We start from the raw sequence: 20,612 nt of genomic DNA, 5'->3' as shown, positions 1-20,612 counted from the left end.
AAACAAAGCAAATGTGAAGCAAGGCACAGATATATTGACATTAAAATTAAATTCAAGTTCTAATACTTTGGTCTTGAAAGCAGGTTTTCAATGTTCAATGTTCAATTCATGAATCTAGACTATCTTATAGGTCACTGATGGATCGTCTTAAGCATGTAGGGTCGACAAAATGCTGAGAACAAGTCCGCAAGTCTGTCTGATAGAGGAAATGAGTGGTTAAAAATTAGAAGAGGCATAAACATATTTGTGTTGGGGTTGCATGTTCAGGTTGGATCAGTGCATGAGCTAACTCAGACTGAAACTTAGGGCCAACACATATTCAGAATGCCTGGATTGACAAGACAGTTTTTAGCCTTGGATTCATTTAATCTATCAGCAACCAAAATTGATTACCTAGATGTTGTCAGATTTATTTGTTAATTTGTTTTTCTAAAAGAAATGCACCAGGGAAATTCTTACTGAATATCACACTGGTAAAATGTCAACAAGATAATGTTGGTCTCTGGAGCCATCTTAATATGCAATAGCTAAAGTTTATTGTCATCAGTGATTTAACAGGTATGTTTAGATATTTTTTGCGACTAAGGATCTTTATTTAATTTATTTTGACTTAACATAATTTATTTAAACTTCCAGTGTCCTAATTTCCCCAGTGCAGTTGGTAAAGGTTTCGACAGCGCTTTCAGAGCCACAATTTAATGTACGTATGGGTGTGTGTTTATGTGTGTGTGTGAATACGTCTTGCATATGTGTGACTCATGGGTTTGTGGTCCGGGGGACTTGGTAGGTAAAGATATAGTTGTTTTTGTTCATTGAGTTTTTCATGTAAGACTGAATGATTGATTTTTCTCTAACTGTATAATTAAATAACTGTGTAATTAAATAAATCTATTTGCAAAATTTTCTTTTATTTCCTACTTCTTCTAATGCACAATTCCAAGTTTGCACATAATAGGTTTAGTATTCTAAAGTGTTACTTTTGCAGACCCAATGGAAATATATTTAGCAAGTGTTTAATAATATGAAAATGAAATTAAATAGAAAAAATACAAATGTATGCTATCTATATCTACAGCTAACATTAAAGTTCAGGCTGCTCAACAGTTTAAGATTTACAGGGGAGACCTTCCAAAGAATAACTTTGCAATCAATTATCTTAATTTTGAGGGAATTGGCAGTTCTTTTAAGCAGTGGTCCCACAGTGGAAAAAAAAAGCAAAAAAAAAAAAAAAAAAAAAAAAAAAAAAAAAAAACCTGTAAGAAATGCATTCTGTCGACAAAAGATAATTTTCATTCCATAGCTCGTATAAGACACAACATTTTAAAGCTAAAAAATGGTAATTTCACAATCCTTTTCAATTATATAATTAGCCAACTTATAAATATTTTATGTAAATATAACGAACTGTGTATGATTTAAAATTGTAAAATAAAACGCTAAGAAAGCACTGGAAATGTCGAGTCTTATTTCTAATACTAATTCAGTAACTGCTTTTATAACAAATTGTATAAGATACACCACCATCTCCTATGGCAAACGTCACTCAGTTTGTCCACCAGATGGAGACAAACACCAAGACAAATCTAGAATGCCCCAACGAATAATCGTTGTCAGACGGCAGCAAAGCTCAAAAATAAATTGAAAATCCACTTTTAAATCTTGTCGTGAGTACGATAAGTCTTTAAGCGCAATTTACTGAACATCAAGAGGACGTACACATGGCACAATATTTCCCTGGAGTAGCGCCGTTCATTCATCGAAAGTTTGTCCCTGATCGCTTTCCATACTCACTTGCCGAAAAGTTTCCATACTAGAGGACCAACCTACTGATTGAAAATGGTTTCTTTTAACAGGTAAGAAACTTCTGCTGAACGGAAGCTGTCACATTGTACACAGGTACATCTGTATTTGTGTGTAAATTAAGTTTTTCCTACTAGGTGGTGCCCGCTAAAGAGGAAACGTTTATGCAACCCCACATTTAGTTGCCATGACAACATGTGCAATGGTCAACGCTACCTGAAATAATAATAAAGGTTTCTGCTTTATCTTCCAAAAAGTGGCGTTAGCTAATTTCCTCTTCCATAACAAGATGCCAAACGCCAGTAACGGTTGAATAATTGTTTTTGTGGTTATGTCAATGATTTTAATTAATTGTATCTGACATTGTTCGCTAACTACCTCATTTTGGACATGGAGCTACCTTATATGAGAAAATGAGGCCTATTTAAGTTGGTGGTATGCTATGTTTCCAGCAGTTGTATTTGCTGCGCACTGGTAATATCACTGCTTACTTTAAAGCGACTAACTAAAAAATTATGTTAAATGTTTGTATCAGTGAGAAAGTGATCATCATGGACATCTGTGTATCCCAGCAGTCTTAATATAGACTATTTTCTACATTTGATTTGCTCTTGTTTCTGCAGTGGCCTACATTTTTATGTCTCTCCTCTCTTCCCAAGGCTGAACCCAGCAAGGGCAGAGATTAGCTTTAACCAGGATTAAACCAATGAGAAAATTTGAATTTGTTGGCCCTTATCTCCTAGCAACATGTGGAGTGCCCAGAGCAAATGGCAGAATTTGATCTTTTGCTTCCTTATGGCAAATCATTTTCTCCCTCTCTCTTTTTTTTCCCCGGCAAGAGACACTTATCAAACATGACCATTGAAGACAGCAGGAGTAGTTGAGGGGGGCATTTAAATGGTTTGTTTACAGGGGGAACAACATGTATTACTTGGTTGCAGTACAGGAATAACAGTCTAACCCCTTAACATCAACTTTCCTTTTACTACAAACTTGAAAACATTGTGGTTGAACTATATCTACGCAAAGTTTAAGTGGTGTGCAGCACATAGTGATTCTGCATGAAAGGTAAGAAATTACTGTGAACACAGTCTTGTTGCATAACATGAAGAACCATTCTTATTGGTACGTCTTAGAATGGTTTAATCTGTTTAATCTGACAGTCTTGCTATTTATTGTTTTGTAACAGATGCAGAATGCCATCTGTGTCACAAACTTTATTGTTAAGTTTAAGGGGGTTAAAGTTGCATGTCCTTTATGTCAGCTGTATTGTCCATCAACTGTCAGGTCCAGTATATGTTTACAACTTTTTAGGAAGTTTCTGGTCAGCTTTAATGACTTAATCTAAATATGTTATTGGTACCACCCATTTAGACCACAAGCTCTAATATCCTTGCCTCATATACTATTAGGATTTGCTCCATAACTTAGTGAAGGAAGTAGAAGGGATATTTGCATTCTAAACATGCAATTTCTTGCCTCATCAGGTAATGTAATTCCATGCTTCATTAGGACTTTGAAGTTTATCATTTGTCATCAAAGCCAAGCTGTCAATAAATGATTAAGTTTCACATGAGTAAAGTGTAATATTGGGGCTCAAGCAAAATGGAAAGCTGTGTATATTTTAATTGCAGTTAAAAAAGATTTTGTTTTGTTTGATTTTCAGGGGGAATTTAAGCAGCTGCTTGTTACAGCTGGAAGGAACTTTACACAGCTTAAGCCTTGTTTATTTCTGTGGTTTATGCAATTAAAGAAAGCAAAATTCTAAAGGCCCTGAATAGGGAAGTAAATGCATATTATGTTGATGGTCTGGTTGAAATAGTAAAGTGGTATTTCTTTTTTCAGTAGCATATTTAATTTCTGCCTGATATAGTCCTGCTAACTTTTATTGTGCAGCAACTGTCCTGCTGTACAGTTCCTTTTATTTATGGAAAAAGTGGCCCTTGGGTCACACAACATATCATTATACACAAATCATATAAGAGACAACACAACAGCTACACAGAAAATACAAAGACAATATTAGAAAACACCACTAAATGCAATATTTTTGTATTTTGCACCTCATGTCTGTCGTGCATAAGGGTTGTAACCATTGGTTGTATGTATGTGGTTACAGTCAATATGATGTCACCCACTGATATGTAAATATTTTAATGACTGAAGTTTAGCATTCAGCTGTCTTTTTTAGCCAGAGGTAACTATACTTTGCCAAAAGTGATTATTGTATTGTATGTACAGACAAAAATACTAATCTCTGAGGGTGAATATCTTTGGAATGCGGAGATTGTTTTAGAAGCATTACCAGTACAATGACCAGAAGGGGGTGAGCTCACTTAAATGAGGTGATTTGGAGCCAGTGAGCCAGTAGACTTAAATAAGTATTGGCTTCTCTAACACTACAACTTATTTTACATACAGTCTATGGTGGCAAATATATTTTTCTGTAATCAACTACAGTTGATAGATAGCTCATTAACACATGATTTCTTGAGTCCATTAAAAATCTGAGATTTCAATAACTGTCTATCATGAAAATAAATTAAATGAAAAATACTTTATTTATCCTAGAGGGAAATTGCTGTTGTAATCACTTTGCCCAAAGAACAGGTTGATATCTTTATAGTAATTAGTTATATACTGAACCTATTTTAAATTACATAATTTAAAGTTTGATTTTCAAATTACCAGCAAATTTTGGAAGTCGCCGACAAGTACCTCAAACACAGGAGCATATCAGTCTTTGTTTGATGCTCATCAGTCACTATGTGTTAAATGAAGACTTGATGAGCTCAGACCAAACTCTAGCTGGCTAGAAATAAATGAGTTGGCATGGAACTACAGCCATTACACAATGATCTAATGATACTGAAAACCATGTGGTCTGAACTTTAGGGAGTTTAGAGGCCTTACTCCAGTCTCATTGACACTGAGGGAATGAGACTAAGTAAATATACATTACCTTGAGTTAATGAAAGACAAGCAGGTTTGAGGGGGAAAAGTTACACAGGATCAGAACTAATCTATCTCTTGTGTGTCCCCACTGTCTTTGCTCCAAAGTGACATTGACTTTGTGTGCCTGTTTTTTTCAATGATGTCCCCCAACACTTGCAGCCATTGTGTACTGTGTATATTTAATCACTACTAGTGTGAAAAGGCAGAAGTTATTGTTTGACAAAATGATGGAGAGGTGAGGCAAGTATGGACTTGATTTGTGATGAACTAGTGGCTCTAATGACTTCCTGTTGAAACAGAAGATGAGACAAACATACAGTAAAAAGCAGACATCAACCTGTGTCACCTGGGACGTGTACTGATGTTTTCTTGTCTTTCAGTGAGTCTATGGGTGATCAAAGATCATAGTGTTTTGAAATTATTATTGTAATTTGCACCATGCATGCCATTATTTAGCTTAGTTCTGTATTTATTCTTGGTTCAATTCTCTATCTATGTAGAGATAAAATTACAGCAAATCATAAACAGAATTCTGCAGCACTCTAATGTTTTCTTAATTAAGTCAAGAAAAAGGAACACAAGCACTCTGGACTTGGTCCTTCAGGGGTTTTTTAAAATTTCACATTAATAGTGCACAGGTCCCTGAAAGGAAAATGCATCCTTAATGGAAAGCATTTTAGGTGTACAGGTGGCACAGGAGCAAAATTCGTACCCACCACAGCTGAGTGGTCTAAATCCCAATAGTGTTTCCAGCAATTTTTCCATTCGACAAACACAACTGACAATGTTTTACAAGCTGCTAAATTATCACTTGTCCCCCCCCCATTAGCAATTCTTGAGCATTCTTTGAAGCAGCTTGTTAAGGTTAACTCTCTTTGGGAATTTGCTTACTAATGGTGAGACAGAATGTGGCTCTTTTGTCAGTGACATTTACGTATAATGAGATGGTTTGATTTAAAAATAGTTTTCTTTTGCTGAGCTTTAGATATTGCCAAAGTGCAAAGATCTCAATTTTTGGAAGTGAAAAAGAACATCTACAACAGAAAACGCTTAATTAAGTAATTATTTTTCATTTTGACGTGTTGTATACAGATAGTTACTCCAGGCATCAAGCAATTTAAGGACTGTGTCAGCGTGACCCTTTTTTCAGGTCAGACTTCTCACCCTAACCTGCCCTTTGCATCCCATTTCCTTTGGATGAGAGATCTAGGGGTAACAACCAGGCTTTGCTGTCTGGGAGACACTTGAGTTATACAAGACCGTCCTCCAGTCACCTCCAGTTCCTCAGTGATACACTCATCAGATGCCTCTGTCTTCCACAAATAAGCTGTGATTGAGATGGTTGTAATTTTCAGAGGCTGTCACAATCGTTTTGATTAGAAAATAGGAGATAATGGGAGAGACAGGCCTGTTATGAGAGCCCTGTCAGGGCTAAAATAATGCGTCAGAGTGAAGAGGTTAAAGACATTGCTTCCTTGTTAATAATTAATTGCTGTGCGTGTGGTGGATCCACTTCATCGCTCCCAGTCATCACTAGATAATTGCTTTACATTTAATTTGGCTTCAGAGACTGTTTTTCAAGCCGGCTATATTGTGATTAAAGTGAATATGGGCTTAGACAGAAGCAGTTTGGTCATGAAGCAGTAATAAAATCGTGACATATAGAATATGAAGAGCAAATTGCATTCTAGATTCTGTACACTAATTATAGTTTTTTGGCCTGTTAGACTTCTATACATAATCTACTGTTCCTCAGTATTTCAACAAGTCAAACTCCAATACCTCATTTATCTACAATCAAAACTGTATTAAAAATTATTTGGTATGTCAGAACAGTTTTACTGTCAGTCTATTGTTATACACCTATCTGTTTTCCTCTAGCCTGACTAACTTAAGAGAGATAATGACTGCTCTTTCATTTCATCTGTAGTTGACACAAGCAGATGTCATTGGACCAGACATGAACCAGAAGTCAGCACGGACCAGTACCATGACATTGGAGAGGAATGTGCCTGTTATACGGCTGAAAAATGAAGCAGAACTCAGGGTATGCTGAGCTACTATACTACTTCAGCTGTGGGGCCATCACTGACAAAGTTACGCATAGTCACAGGTGACCGCCATAGCACATACTATGTGCACCTGAAGAGGTCCAAACTTCTCTTTTCTGCTGCATAGCCCACCTTCATTGGGGAATTTGACTGCTCCCTTTGCTAAATCCAAAGCAGTCAGTGCTCAGTCTAGCATGCACACAGATAATAATCAAGTTAATTAGACCTGAGATTGAACGAACTGCAGCAGCAATTTAATCATTTGTAACTTGATTAAAAATACTATATTCTGCAGCTCATGAGACCAGAAAACTTTTAGTCCTTCCAGACAACTTCAAATTAGGATGTACTTCACAATGCAGGTGTTAGGGCATAATATTTTTGAAAAATAACAGAGAAATGATCCCAAGGTTTTTTAAGAAAAGCTCAGGGGAAGTCAGCAACATTGAGCAGCTATAAATTACAATGTATTAATGTTTTCTTTCTTGCCAATCCCCACAGGAAATTTATGAATTTGGAAGGAAATTGGGTCATGGTAGCTTTGGAGCTGTTTATGAAGCCACCCACATTGAGTCACAGACAAAATGGGCTATTAAGATGGTTGGCAGACCAGTGGTGAGTAAATTTTGAATCCTGCTGGGAGGTCTGTTTTTTAATGTGTTAAAAATAAGAGAAGCCCATGTAATGAGAGAAAATAATGCTGTCGTGATTTAACTTTCTGTCACATCAGGCAGGAAGTTCAATGGTTGAGATGGTGGATAACGAAATCAACATTCTTAAACATGTGAATCATGCTCACATAATACATCTTGAGGCAGTCTACAACACAGCTATGGTAAGAATTGCTGTTCTTTACATGACAAACTTGAACTAAATCTTAATGAAAGGAGTTGGTAAGTGTTTAGCATGAAAAATAATACTATTTAAATCTTCTGCTTAAATATTAGTGATGATCATAAAAGTTGACTGTATTTCTCTTGTTTCTAGATGATTTATTTTGTCACTGAGTTGTGCAAAGGAGGTGACCTGAAGAAACTGCTGCAGAAAAAAAAGTTCTTTACAGAGGATGAGACTAGATATATTATCTCTTGTTTATCTGATGCAGTTTTCTATCTTCATAAAAGAGGTAATTTTACATACAGACAGCTTTAAAATTTACTGCACATACACTAGTTACACTATAAATGGTAAACAATCTTTTGTAAACCTCATTCTAACCAAAGCTAGATTCTACAGAGCCTCTTTAAAGTGTTTCCTCATACACACACTTTCACACACCATGGAAAGCACTTGTCTGTCATCAGGAGCATTTTATGGTACAATGTTTTGCATGAGGACACTTGAATGTGGAGGAGCTGGAGACCAGCCTATTTCCCTCACGGGATCAATTAAGCATCTTGTCTATTTGAGAACAATCTGTTTTTTCACCTGAGCCAAAGGTGCATTCTCTAAGTGTAGAACATGTAGCATTGGATGTCATGGAATCGTTTCCCACTTACGAATCTAGGAAGCTATTTATGTATCAACAACTGTATATCAACTGTTTTAGTTGGCAAGTCTGTCCACAGAGCCAGAGTGCCAGGTTTTAAGTGATTTTGAGGGGCTGTTTTTAGGTTTCGGGTAAAGATTTTTTTTTTAAGTTCACATTAATCAACTGCAAGCGTATGAGGCATTCAGGAAACTGAAGCCATGCTAACTAACCAATACATATAGATTCTCAAACTATGGGGAAAAGCAGTGAAATGAATGTGCAGTAATAGAACTGCTTTTACTGTATGTGATTCTGTTGCCAGAGGTTATGTCAAAGCAAAGGACTACTGAGTGACAAGCTTGTATTTCATTATTTCGCTCATATCTTGGCTAACATCGGTAACACTGCTCTGCCTCACTTCTTGTATTTTGTGTTGAGTAGCAGGAACTCAAAAACATGCTTTTTCAAAACAGCTATGCTATGAATATCTTTGTTAGTAAGCAATTGTCTGTATCTGGGAGTTTATGTAGCATTACTAGATTAAAACTTATATCTGCTGCATGAATGTAAGACATTTAGGGGACTTCTGTAAATTATACCTAAAAAGTCTGGGTTACACTCTTCCTGAATGATCTTTGTGTACATATTTTAAGTTTGAAGGAGCACCCTGACTTTGACTATGTTTTGAATGAAGTGTGCTTGAATTGAAGGATAATTATACTATAATATAAACCTTAACCCATAAGAGCCCGACGTGACATATTTGTCACATACAGTTTAACAGACATTTTGCTTCAATTTATGGTATAAACTTTGCTCAAAATCCTGTTGAACACAATCTGATACTTGTCTTCTGTCCCCTAATAGATATCCAGAAGCAGAAAACCATATTATAATATTTTAAATATATCACATGGTAATAAATGGTAGATATCCCCCCCCCCCCAAAAAAATTACATTTTTTGTTACATTTTGTTAAAGGACCAAATACCGTAAAGATCTTATCTTAAAAAAATGGGACTTTTCTTACCATTTTTTCATGGGTTGGGCCTTAACGGGTTAATACTACAACAAACTGTTTTAGATAGAGATGTTTTCACATTGAATTTTACTTCTCTGCTGAGATAAATAATGCTTCTGCAGTATTGGATCTTTAAACAATGTACCCAACCCCTTTTTGTGATGATGAAAGCTTCTTTTTAGTATTAGGTTTTCCTGTTTACTAAGATTATGAGATTTTTGGCATGGCTTGTCTCCTCATCTATAATTTGTCACATCCAACAATTCTTATCTGAACTTTGGCCCAGTTGAGCTTTGAGCTTAATACCACAGTCTGTTAGTAACAACAGGAAGAATGCTGTTTTTCCACTGCAGGCACAAAGCAGCACAGACAGTTATAGAAATGTTCTCCCAGTAGCCATTCTCAGCCTTCCTGCTTTGATTGTGGTGTGGGATCCTAATAAGGTGACAAAGGTACTTCTCTCTACCCTGAAAAAAGTCCTAAATAAAGTCCATGGCAGTCCCTGCAGTTTTAGGGAAGCCAGCACCACTAAAACTGCAGTGTTCACATCTCTGGAAAATGCCTATTTAGAATTATCCATGTGCAGTAAATATTAGCACAGAAATGCAGAACTCACTTGTATCTTAAGTTTGTCATTACTGTTTAAAATGTGTATGGTAATTACATTTCTAAATATGAAAATGAGAGTTTAACAGCCAACTGGCAGTTGAAGAGAACAAGAATTACTAAAGAATAATTTTCTCAAACAGATAAAGGAAAAAAAAAACCTTTTCTGGTATTTATTTTCTGCACCCCAGTTGGTCTAGCTTACCTCTCACACACACCGCCAACACTGTTACATTGTATAATTGGTTGCTTCAAACAGTGCAGTGAAACGAACTGCCAAGGGCAAATTGTATTTCTTCCTGCCATCCTTCATTCCACCAAATTTTTTATATCTTTTTTTTTTTTCCTCTTAAAACAATGTCCTTCAGCCTGGTCTGCTGTAAGCAAGGTAAACAGATCACCATGTTAGTGTGTATGAAACATAGTTCATACTGACCTTAGTCCATCACGTTACATGTAGGTTTGATCAAAGTCTATATATATATATATATATATATATATATATATATATATATATATATATATTTATATAGATAGATAGATAGATAGATAGATATGAAGCATTTGTTGTGGAGTTGTAATTATATGATCACTATCAGTGTTTTTATATCATCATTTCAAGATGAACTTTGATTTAAAAAAATATTGCCCTATATCTTTATTACTTCTCTAACACATGAAAAAGTATTGGAACTTATTACATCAGTGTAAAAGGTTGTCTTTACCATCCTGCAGATATAGTGCACCGGGACTTGAAACTTCAGAACATTCTTGTAAAAAATTCTCTTGATGAGGATGGTGGCAGGGTCGATATCAAGGTAAAAATGACTACAAAAACTGTAAAACTTTCATCACTGTTTCCGTACTTTGCAAGACTAAATTCAAATCTCAGCCAAACACTTCCTAACCTGCTATCTCATCCGTAGTTAGGAAAGGTTTTAAATATGGCCTTATTTTGACAGACTCCCTCTGGTCTTCTTTTATAGTGGATCTATACAAAAGATACTAAAGCTTGTCTTAAAAAAAGTTCCCAATAGAACACGTGTCGTACACTGATTACAAGCCAGCCACAACTGTTAGCTGGTGTGTTAGCTAAAATAAAGAAATGCATCAGCATAAAGATTCCAGTATCACTCACTTAATTCTCTTTTTTTATTTTATTTTTTCATACACGCACTCACAAACAGACATTTGTTGTAATAATTGTTACTTTTTTATTCTGGATTTTTTTCTGATGTGATATCCCTCTTCAGATATAATGAACTCTGTCACCTGATAGGCTCTGTTTGTTAACATTTTATTTAGACTTCATGCTGAAGGGCCAGAGTCAGAACAGGAGATTAGCCACCATATTCATTTAAATGACCTTTTTCTTATTTGAACTAGGTAGCTGACTTTGGCTTGTCGATGAAGATGGGTGGTGTAGGCATTGGGAAGATGATGAAGAAGGCCTGTGGGACTCTTACCTATATGGGTATGTTATTAATATGTTTCATACATTGACAGCAGACCACACTAAAATGACCACAGTCTCTAAGTGTGAATGATATGTTTGCACCATGTTTTGGACTTTTACTTATGTCGTTGAGATGCCAGTTCTTGTATTGTTTTTTTAGACCCAGTTCTTGCATTTCAAATAAACTTGGATTGCTCCCATTTGGGTTTTACAAATGCAGGGGAATTGTGTTAGTCAAGGCGCATATCAGTTTTTTCACTTTAAATCCCACATAAACTAGAATCAAGACATTCAGCATGTTTAATAGACCTCAGAGTTGCACAAAATGTGCTTGGTGAGACACTTAATATAAATTGAATGCTGAAAGAGTTTTACTTTTTGCTTCAGCTTATAGTGGTCTTCCTTTCTCACTCTTTTCTTAATGTATTACCATCTTTTGTGGCTCATTTCTGCCACCAGCTGTGACTCTTAATTCCTGCCACATGTATAACTTGCATCAGGTGCTTGCAGAGTACAAATATTTTTGTGTATGGCTATAAAAAGATGATATCCACAATATATATTTTTTTAGTTAAAAAGAATCATTAGAAATCTAATCTAGTTTCAAATAATACCTCATTGCTGACAGGTTTTCTGTATGTTAGACCAAGTAAACCAAACATTTCTAATGTGTCATTTTCAGCACCTGAGATGATGAGAGGTCGTGGTTATAGCCACTGGTGTGATGTGTGGAGTATAGGAGTCATTATGTTTATGTTGTAAGTAGACACACATATAATGTTTTTACACATGTATGTATTTTAAGAATATATATGTCTCTCTAATGTGTACCTGAAGGCTGTGTGGAGAACCTCCATTTGTTTCAGAAACAAAGGAGGACCTGCTGAAGAAGATTATGAACAAAGGAGTTCAATTTACTCAACCCGCCTGGGCCGCAGTCAGTGACGCAGGTGATGTTTCATTCTTCATTCTCACTCTTGAGTAAATGCAAAACTGTACAAATGTTGGATTTAGTTCAGACTGTGACTATTTCACTAATTAGCTTGAGTCTGTCTCAACAGCAAAGCATTTACTGACTTGCCTTCTATGTGCGGACCCAGCCCACCGCATGTCCGCTCATGAACTGCTAGACAGCTCCTGGATTACAGTAAGGCACTGATTCCTGCAGCTGTTCTCATAAACCCTTAAATGAGTTCCATGAGGTGTTTTTATGGGATGTTTTGTCCAACAGGGTGAGAACAGTGTGCCTTCTGGTCCAACCAATGTGCTGAAGATGATGTATCACTACCAGGAAAATGAAAAGAGTAATAGGAATAATTTAAAATTTTTCTAAGTTATAGTCAAAGAGTTTCGTGTTGGTATGAAGTATCAGTAATGTTGTTATGGCTAGTTGCACTTTAATATATGTGTAGACAGGTAAAATACTGTATTTATGTCTGACTTGTGATAAATAACATTTAAACTGAGCAGCCAATTTGAAATATCTTTCTCTCTCTCTTCTGGACTGATTGTTTATTGATGACAGGACATGACAGTTACCAAATAAGACCAAATTAGTGATATACAGTGGCATAAAAGAAAGGATGCAAAATTTCTCTTACCACAAGTTTTAGGTAAGTCAAGATGAATGGTCTCCAAAAGGGCTAACATGAAAAATAAACATTCTTTTCAATGTGAATTTGGGTTGGGTAATATATCGAGATTTTCAAATATATCAAGACTTTATCAGACGCAATATAGAAGGAGGGAATATTGTTTATATCGAGATAGCTTGTTTTCAGTTCAAAGCATCTTGTCTTTTTGCGTTTTGCACAGCTGTATTTTCATTATGGTCATTGCAAAGTATTTTTAATTTATTTTGTTTTAGAAGCATTTAATTTAATATAAAGGTACTTTAATTTCAGTCAGCTGTTTTAATGCACATGTGCTGCTGATCCTTAATAAAAGTATATTTAGCACTGAAGGCTGTAAATTAGAACAGTTTCTGTGGTTACTTGACAAAAAAAATATATATATCGGGATATATATCGTATATCGTGATTCAGGTAAAAAATATTGAGATATAAGATTTGGTTCATATCGCCCAGCCCTAATAAATTGTTTTTGTTTTATCCACAGTTTGAGTAAAAAAGGAAACTGTCATCCTGCAAGAGACTTGAGCTCTCAGAATTTTTTCCTAGATCTAAGGTGTCACTTACTTTTTTTCTTTTTAAAGTCAAGGTTTTTTTTTTTTTTTTTTTTTTTTACCCCCTCCCCTTCTTTTTTAAAAGTCATTAGAAAGGGAGGTGCACTCCAAAAGTTTAAATATCTGATATCCACATATCAGGGGAAGGCTACAAGAAGATAAAATGTTTCCAGGTAGCTGTTTCCTATGTGCATAATTTAGATTAACTAAGAAATGATTTTACATAGTGATGGTCAAGCTGTGGATAGGAGAAATGCCTGTTTGACTGTAAAAGACTTACCGTTGTATGATGCACACTCTGCAGTGGTTGCAAACTCTTCTGCTGTGCAGTCACATCTGATCAAATACAACTTTCATATAGGAGTCATTAGAAAAACACATTTTCTGCATCCTCAACATCAAATTTACAGCCAGAGCTTTGGAAATAGACATTTAAATGAGCCTGATGCATTTGGAAATCATCCTTTTTTTCTTTTTACCCATAGAGCAACAGTATGACTTTTTTTTTAGAGGAATAAGTTTAATGAAAATAATACTTCTCCTGTTAAGCATAGGGTTGGATGAATTATATTTGGCATTTGTGTCCCAGCCAGTGGCTGCATTTGAATGAAATTAATTTAATTAAGCACATGAAAATTATTGAAGTAACATGATGTCTCTTTGATGAATAAATAAATAAAATATTAAATACATAATTAAAAGATAATGACTTCTTCCACATAATATTAATCCAAAATACACACAAGATTCCACAACAGACTACTAGAAGTGAAAGGTATAAGTTTCACCATGGTCCTGACACTGTCCTGATGTTAACACCACAGAGGCTTCGGACAAACTTCAAGCGAGCAGTGTGTATGAATTTAACCCTCAGGACAAAAAACCTTTTTTTTGTAAGAGTTAATCCCTGAAAGAAGAATTTAGACTTTTAGCTGACTATGAATACTCATAAACAGTGAAACTTGCCAAAAGGATACCCAAAATTGGATTTTTTAAAAATATACAGTATGTTGTAGTCACTCAGTTCATCTTGACCTGGTTAGAACTTACTGAACCAGAAATTTGACCCACACCCTTGTATGCCACTGTATAAACATTAATTGGTTCTAATATGCAATGTAAAGGATTTAATTATGAGATACTGGAAATTTTGAAGCACATACAGTCGTGTAAGGTTATTTTAGATGTTTAAAATCATCCACAACAGGGACACAGACTCTGGAGTTCTCCTCCCTCACCGATTTTGAGGACATGCCGGAGCCACCCCTTACCTCTTTGGTCCTTTCAAAAGAAACAGACCGTAAATACGGGGGACATGCTGGGCTCAGCCCTGGAAGATGCAACTGCTCCCCCACACCCTCCACATCCATGCAACTGGTACTGTATGTCTATTTAGCACACCTCCACACTGTATCCTCATTTTCAAATGCCAATGCAATTTTCAAATCTAGGATCCAAGCCACTTGTGTCTCTTCCCTCTCTTTTAAGTAGAGAAATTGCCACTTGCAGCAAAACCACACTTAAAGTTTAAAGTTATATAAGTTGTTGCAAATTTAGTCTGTAATTCATAATATAAAAGTTTTTGTTTTTTTTCTGTTTCTTCCTAAATTTGAATTTGTTTTTACATTTCAGTGGGCAGTTATATTTATACAAATACATTAGGAAAGTTCACCAAAAAATTTGGAAAGTTATTTTGTTAATGTTTCATTCATGACAGTAATAAATATTTAAATATTTTATTTAATTTGAATCTCAGTTCAAAACAAGAACACCAGAAAAAAATCTTTCAGGTACTTCTCTACTATAGGTCAGCCTTTCAGGTTGCGGGTTATGTCATCTTTGAGTTTTAGTTTGGACACAAGACTCAGTGCTTGTCATGCTGAATCACCACTAGATGGTGCCAGATTTTCCTCTTTCATAGGATGTTGATAAACATGCAGCCATGCATTTGTTTTACACGAATGTCATATTTTATTCAGTTATGTAAGATGAGTATGTATCTTATCCCCATAGTTTCATGCCGGTAAAAAATGCTCCACACAGCTGAGTGCAGAACAGCGCAGCCTTCTGGACAAAAAGGACCTCAGCACAGGACAGGAACAAAACAAGGCAGAAGACCAGACAACATCTTCCTCCAGTAAAGTAGGGCTGGACTCTGTGAATCATCAATTAGCTCTGAGACCAAAAAACACTCAACATAAAACAAAAGAAAAGAAACTTGCTACATCACATGAGAAAATGTGAGAAAGAGGGAGAGAAATAACCAAACTAGAGGTGGCCTTATTGTGTCCAAGTGTTTTTTTATTCTTTTAAAGAGTTTATGCAGTTCTGTATTTTTTAGGAGAAACATGAATTTGACCATTATGAATGTTGCAGCCTTTATGGTAATGGCCAGAAACTAAGCAGTGACTCTTGTGTCAAATAAAAGAGTCTCAAATACATGTGTGGAAATAGTCCAGAATTCCTGCACCTGAAGTTTCAGGCTCAGCAGCTCTGCCTTGTGCCAAATCAAGAGATCCCAGTCTGAGGTAATTTCTCTCAAATAGAATGAAACTAGAAACATAAACTAGCTAGAAACATGCTTCATTTCACAGCCAGTATGACAATCCCAGGCAGCCAAAATACAGATGCACACTTTGTTATACTTTCATCTGATTATTGATACTTTGTCTCATAAATACAAAATATTTTTTAAGTTTAGACATCCATCTGGAAGACATGAGGACAGCTTATCCCTTAATTTAACTGTAATTCAGTCATTTACTTACTGCCGATAGCAAATAACATTGATTTTATGCTATTACTTATTTCTAGGGTTAATGCATGCCTTTTACATTTTAAAGATTCTTGGAAATGTTCCTACTATATACCAAAATAAGAAACAAGTGAAAACAAACATGCTACAGTCATTGACCAAATGACATCTTAAAGATTGCTTTATCATTGTACTCTCGACTGCAGAACAAAAAGAAATTATACAAAAAATAAATAAATACAAAAAATGTAGTACAAAAGATTTTTTCTGAATATAATTTCACGACACCAAAATGAGCAAAGGGGATTTCTCTCTTTTCTTCTCTGACCTCTCTATTCCAAAACGTTGTATATGCAGTGACTGCACCCACTCACTGTCAAAACAGAAAAACTGTCACACAGGCTGGTTACGCTCCATCTGAATGCAGAGGATTGGGACTGAGGGCAGCCACGGGTCTAATCTGGTTTGGAGGCCATTGAAAGCAGCAGGAGCTACTTTGAGGGCACTGCCATTCAAGCCCAGGTTTTTCTGCTGTAGAGAGAATAATCCCCAGCACAGATACAACATTAAAGTATCCAAGCATAACACACAGAGGGTGAATTTCAAATCCATCCATTTGCATCTTGAAGTGAATGAGTGCCAACAATGGGCCTCTGTGTTCATGCACAGGCTTTGTGTTTTAGATTGTAAGTGAGAATGTAGTCTGCTGTATATAAATAAATATATATATATATATATATATATATATATATATATATATATATATATATATATATATATATATATATATATATATATATATATATATATATAAAAACAGGTCATGAGAGTGCAGCAATGACACGTGAGTTATATTTTATTAAAGCTGATTGCCAAAAAAAAAGAAAAAAAAAGAGAGCTATGATAATGCAACATTATTGACAAAATGCCTGACTTTGGTTTACTCAGATTGGTGTAAACAGCAGATGGAGCTGTAGTTAGCTGCTGAATTAATTTCTAGGAATTAATCTGACAGGAGTGTGCTGTACCTAAAGCTACCTAATTTTGTGCATGAGGATGTGTAATTAGAATTGAGTGCTTGAGCCACTGCCCATTAAAACTGTGATTTCCATGTAATGTGTCTCTAATTAATATGTTGTATGTTTATACCTTAATGGTCCACTCAGTTAAAATAAATGTGACAATATTCTTCCTTTTGTGTGATGTCTTGTAATTTTAAATGTCTTGTAATAAATAAATCTAACGAATAAAAAGGAGAAACATAAAAAAATGTATACAATAATTATTTGTTGAGTTAGTTAAACCTTCAAGATTTCCTCACTGGATTTGCATAAAGTCTGTTCATACAGCCTTGTGTTTGGCCAGTTTAACAAGAGGAGATGGGATTTTAACATGTTCATTATTGTCTTGCACCATATTTTAATTAATAACTGGGAAGAAAAAGAAACAAAAAATATTACTTATAGCAACCTTGTTCTATGTTTACCATTGTTTTTGTTTTTAGGTTTAAGAAATTTAAGGGACTTTAAGACTTAAATCAAGAAAAAATGGGCATTATGTCTTTTCATATATACCTACAACAGCTTCAGATATTTTAGTATCCTCTTTAATTTTTGCAAGCAAACATTTGCCTTTAGTTACACATTTACTGCCTGTGTCAAAACAACACAGAAAAGAGGTGGAAGAGGAGGAAGAGGGGGTGCAGCTGAGAGGCTGTATGGTGGATAGGTTATGGGCGTGAATTTGGGACAAAGCATGGAGGCAAAGGAAATTAGAAAATTCGTCGGGATGGAACGAGGGATGCATCCCCCCTCCTCAAACCCTCCCCCTTTTTCCTCCAGCAGTGCTCCTGACAGATGGAGGTAAGGGTGGGTGGGTTGATGGGCTGAAGGGATTAAAAACTCTGCAGCCCCATTTTGGAGCCTGAAGAGAGTGTCACTCCTGCGAAGGTGGGGTGCAGAGAGGCACTTGTGGCGAGAGTCGCGGGGCGTGTGAAGTGGGTGCGTGTCGCCTAATGTCAATAGAGGCAAGGATGCTTCCCCCTCCCTTGCGCCCCCCCTTTGCTTCATCCACCTTTATCCACTGAGCAGTGAGCTGCTTGAAGGGGGAGTGGGGGTGCATCTCAATAACCTTAATAGAGCTTCCTTTAATTAATCAGCTCATCTGCAGAGGCCCGATACCTGCAGTTGACCCCCTCCCTTCCCCTCCCACCACCCTCACCCCAGCACAACATCCTCACACTGCTGCTGTGACATTGTGGTAATGAGCTAACACAGCTACAATGTCATGGAAGTGTTGCAGAGACGTTATCTGTAGGAGCTCATCACACATGCTGATGTTCCTGATCCCCTTCAGTGTGCCTTGTGTGTTGAGATGTGAATGTGTTGCATCATGGTAACCCCCCCCCCCCCCCCCCCCCCCCCCCCCCCCCCATCCCACTGCTTAACAGAAACATGTGGTCAAATGGCGAAATAGATCCATGATGCCTCTATATCCACATAATAATAGGGAGGGGCTGGGTCCATGTCAAGTATACATATGAAACAGATGGCAATTTCAAAGCAAGCCTCATCAATCTTTGTTGACACTAACCCTTTTTAACACCACTCTTTTTGGGGATATTTGCAATTATAAAACATACTGTAAGCTCATTTGAATATCAAATTAATTACTGAACACAGTGGAGTAAATACCTCTTATATAAGTCCTTGTTAAAAGTGAAAGGTTCTTGACAACAGCTGGGTGGTGTGTTAATTTACAGTGATATCTAATCCCAACTTACTTCACATTAAAGGCATTACTATACAGATTTTAATGGGGAGGTGGTTGTTTTCCAAGCAATTTTCTGCTAGAGTACATTTTTAATTTATTCATATTTAATTTATTGGTCTCTGCATACCCGCTCAGTAAAACTAATCAACAGCATGTATGGCCCTCTTAAAGCCACATCTCTCTTTGGCAGGCAGACAGGCAGCCTCTGCATTAGGATAAGCTCTCTCTTGTGCACAGTGCTGGGTGAAATGCCCCACATTCAGTCAAGCAGTAGGATGCCACCTCTAAGGAGACTCTTCATTTCCCACAAACAACCTTTTAATCAGAAGGAAAACGGAGTGGAAGATGAAAAATGTGCCCAGCCTTGAATGATCCAAAACACTGCAATTTCTGTGGATAGTGATCGTCGTCACTGTTGTCAGAATGCAGGCCACTGGGGACAATGCCTTTCCCCCCTCTCTTTCTACGACTCTTTGCCCTTATACTGATCTGCCCTTGAATTGGGTTTATGGAGCTTTGGCAGTCATTTAGCACAGTATGACCGGAGTTCTTATCACCTGACTCCACTATGCACCCCAAATATCTATCGACCCACTGACACACCTTAAGGAGGGATCTACACAACCTTACATATGGAAATGATTTCATTTAACTACCATTCCCCTTTGACAAAGCAGACAAAAAGGAGGGGGGGGGGGGGGGGGGGCAAAGGAGCCTGGACAGCAGGAGCATTTCTCTGGTGTAATGTGCACCATGTGTAATGAGCAGCGGAAAGGTCATTTGACACATTTCTCCCAAAATGAATTCATTTATTTCAAGCACTTAATTCTGGAGTCACCTCATTGGTGCATGGCTTGGCAGAGCACTGAGAGGGTGCATTACCACAAGTGGAGGCTTAGCTTCCTCCCAGCAGCGAGTGGTGAACGCAGGTCTGTGGGAATGCCTGAAGAGCAGAGAGATAGTGAAATGGAGTGTAGGAGATCCAATCACCCCTTCTATCATAGGAAAATCGCCTCCATCACCTTCAGCGTAATTGGAACATTCATTACAGCACAGTAAAAATGCAGGTCGCTATTAGATGAGCAATTTAAAAGTAGGCTTCTGGAGAATGAGAGACTTGAAGGGTCATGATACGGGGTCACAGTCAAGTAAATAATGTGAATTGGTCCCAAGAGGCTTGGAAAAGCACAAAGCTCATGGTCATGCACCAAAATACAACTTGGGAAAGGAGGCGAGAATTCAATCATCGGATAGAAAATAAAATGCCCCTTGTGCCCTCTCAGTGTTCCAATAATTACAATTAGAAAGGAGACTGTAATTTGCTGTAATAAACATACTCTAATCTGATGAATTTAGAAGCTGCTGTGATGCTTAATGAGCCAACTTTTCCTTATATTAATCACAAAAACCTTCATTAATGATCTAAATCTACAGGAAAATAATTGTGTTTTGCCCTGGTTTAAGATGGATGCATTCAGCATCTGTGCATACGAATAGTAAACTACACTTACGAGAACTATCACATGCAACAATTTAATGT

At 36.6% G+C, this 20,612-nt stretch overlaps 1 protein-coding gene across 3 annotated transcripts; it reads left to right on the top strand.

Moving 5' to 3' along the window:
* The first annotated feature begins 1,620 nt into the window (after window positions 1-1,620).
* On the top strand, window positions 1,621-17,003 carry stk33 (serine/threonine kinase 33). Of its 3 annotated transcripts, XM_041994784.1 has the most exons (13): window positions 1,621-1,853; window positions 6,686-6,802; window positions 7,308-7,421; window positions 7,537-7,641; window positions 7,794-7,932; window positions 10,640-10,722; window positions 11,291-11,378; window positions 12,043-12,118; window positions 12,198-12,310; window positions 12,422-12,507; window positions 12,592-12,664; window positions 14,753-14,922; window positions 15,559-17,003. In XM_041994784.1, the coding sequence occupies exons 2-13, from the start codon at window positions 6,716-6,718 to the stop codon at window positions 15,787-15,789; spliced, it is 1,365 nt and encodes a 454-aa protein (XP_041850718.1). In that variant the 5' UTR covers window positions 1,621-1,853; window positions 6,686-6,715; the 3' UTR covers window positions 15,790-17,003. The 3 variants fall into 3 exon arrangements, with proteins under 3 accessions (XP_041850718.1, XP_041850727.1, XP_041850735.1); XM_041994793.1 differs by lacking the exon at window positions 12,592-12,664 and having other exon boundaries at window positions 12,422-12,504; window positions 14,749-14,922; XM_041994801.1 differs by lacking the exon at window positions 12,592-12,664 and having other exon boundaries at window positions 15,559-15,681.
* The last annotated feature ends 3,609 nt before the right edge of the window (window positions 17,004-20,612 follow it).

The sequence above is a fragment of the Melanotaenia boesemani genome, chromosome 1 (assembly GCF_017639745.1).
Source record: "Melanotaenia boesemani isolate fMelBoe1 chromosome 1, fMelBoe1.pri, whole genome shotgun sequence".
In the NCBI taxonomy this organism is placed as follows: Eukaryota; Metazoa; Chordata; class Actinopteri; order Atheriniformes; family Melanotaeniidae; genus Melanotaenia; species Melanotaenia boesemani.
Note: the sequence above shows the minus strand (reverse complement) of the source record. Positions and strands in the feature narration are given on the sequence as shown.

Bases quoted from the DNA above. Each gene is read 5' to 3' on its own strand.
- stk33 (XM_041994784.1), top strand. From the start codon at position 6,716: ATGAACCAGAAGTCAGCACGGACCAGTACCATGACATTGGAGAGGAAT. The intron at 7,642-7,793 runs GTAAGAATTGCT...TCTTGTTTCTAG, and splicing joins CAGTCTACAACACAGCTATG to ATGATTTATTTTGTCACTGA. The intron at 12,508-12,591 runs GTAAGGCACTGA...TTTGTCCAACAG, and splicing joins TAGACAGCTCCTGGATTACA to GGTGAGAACAGTGTGCCTTC.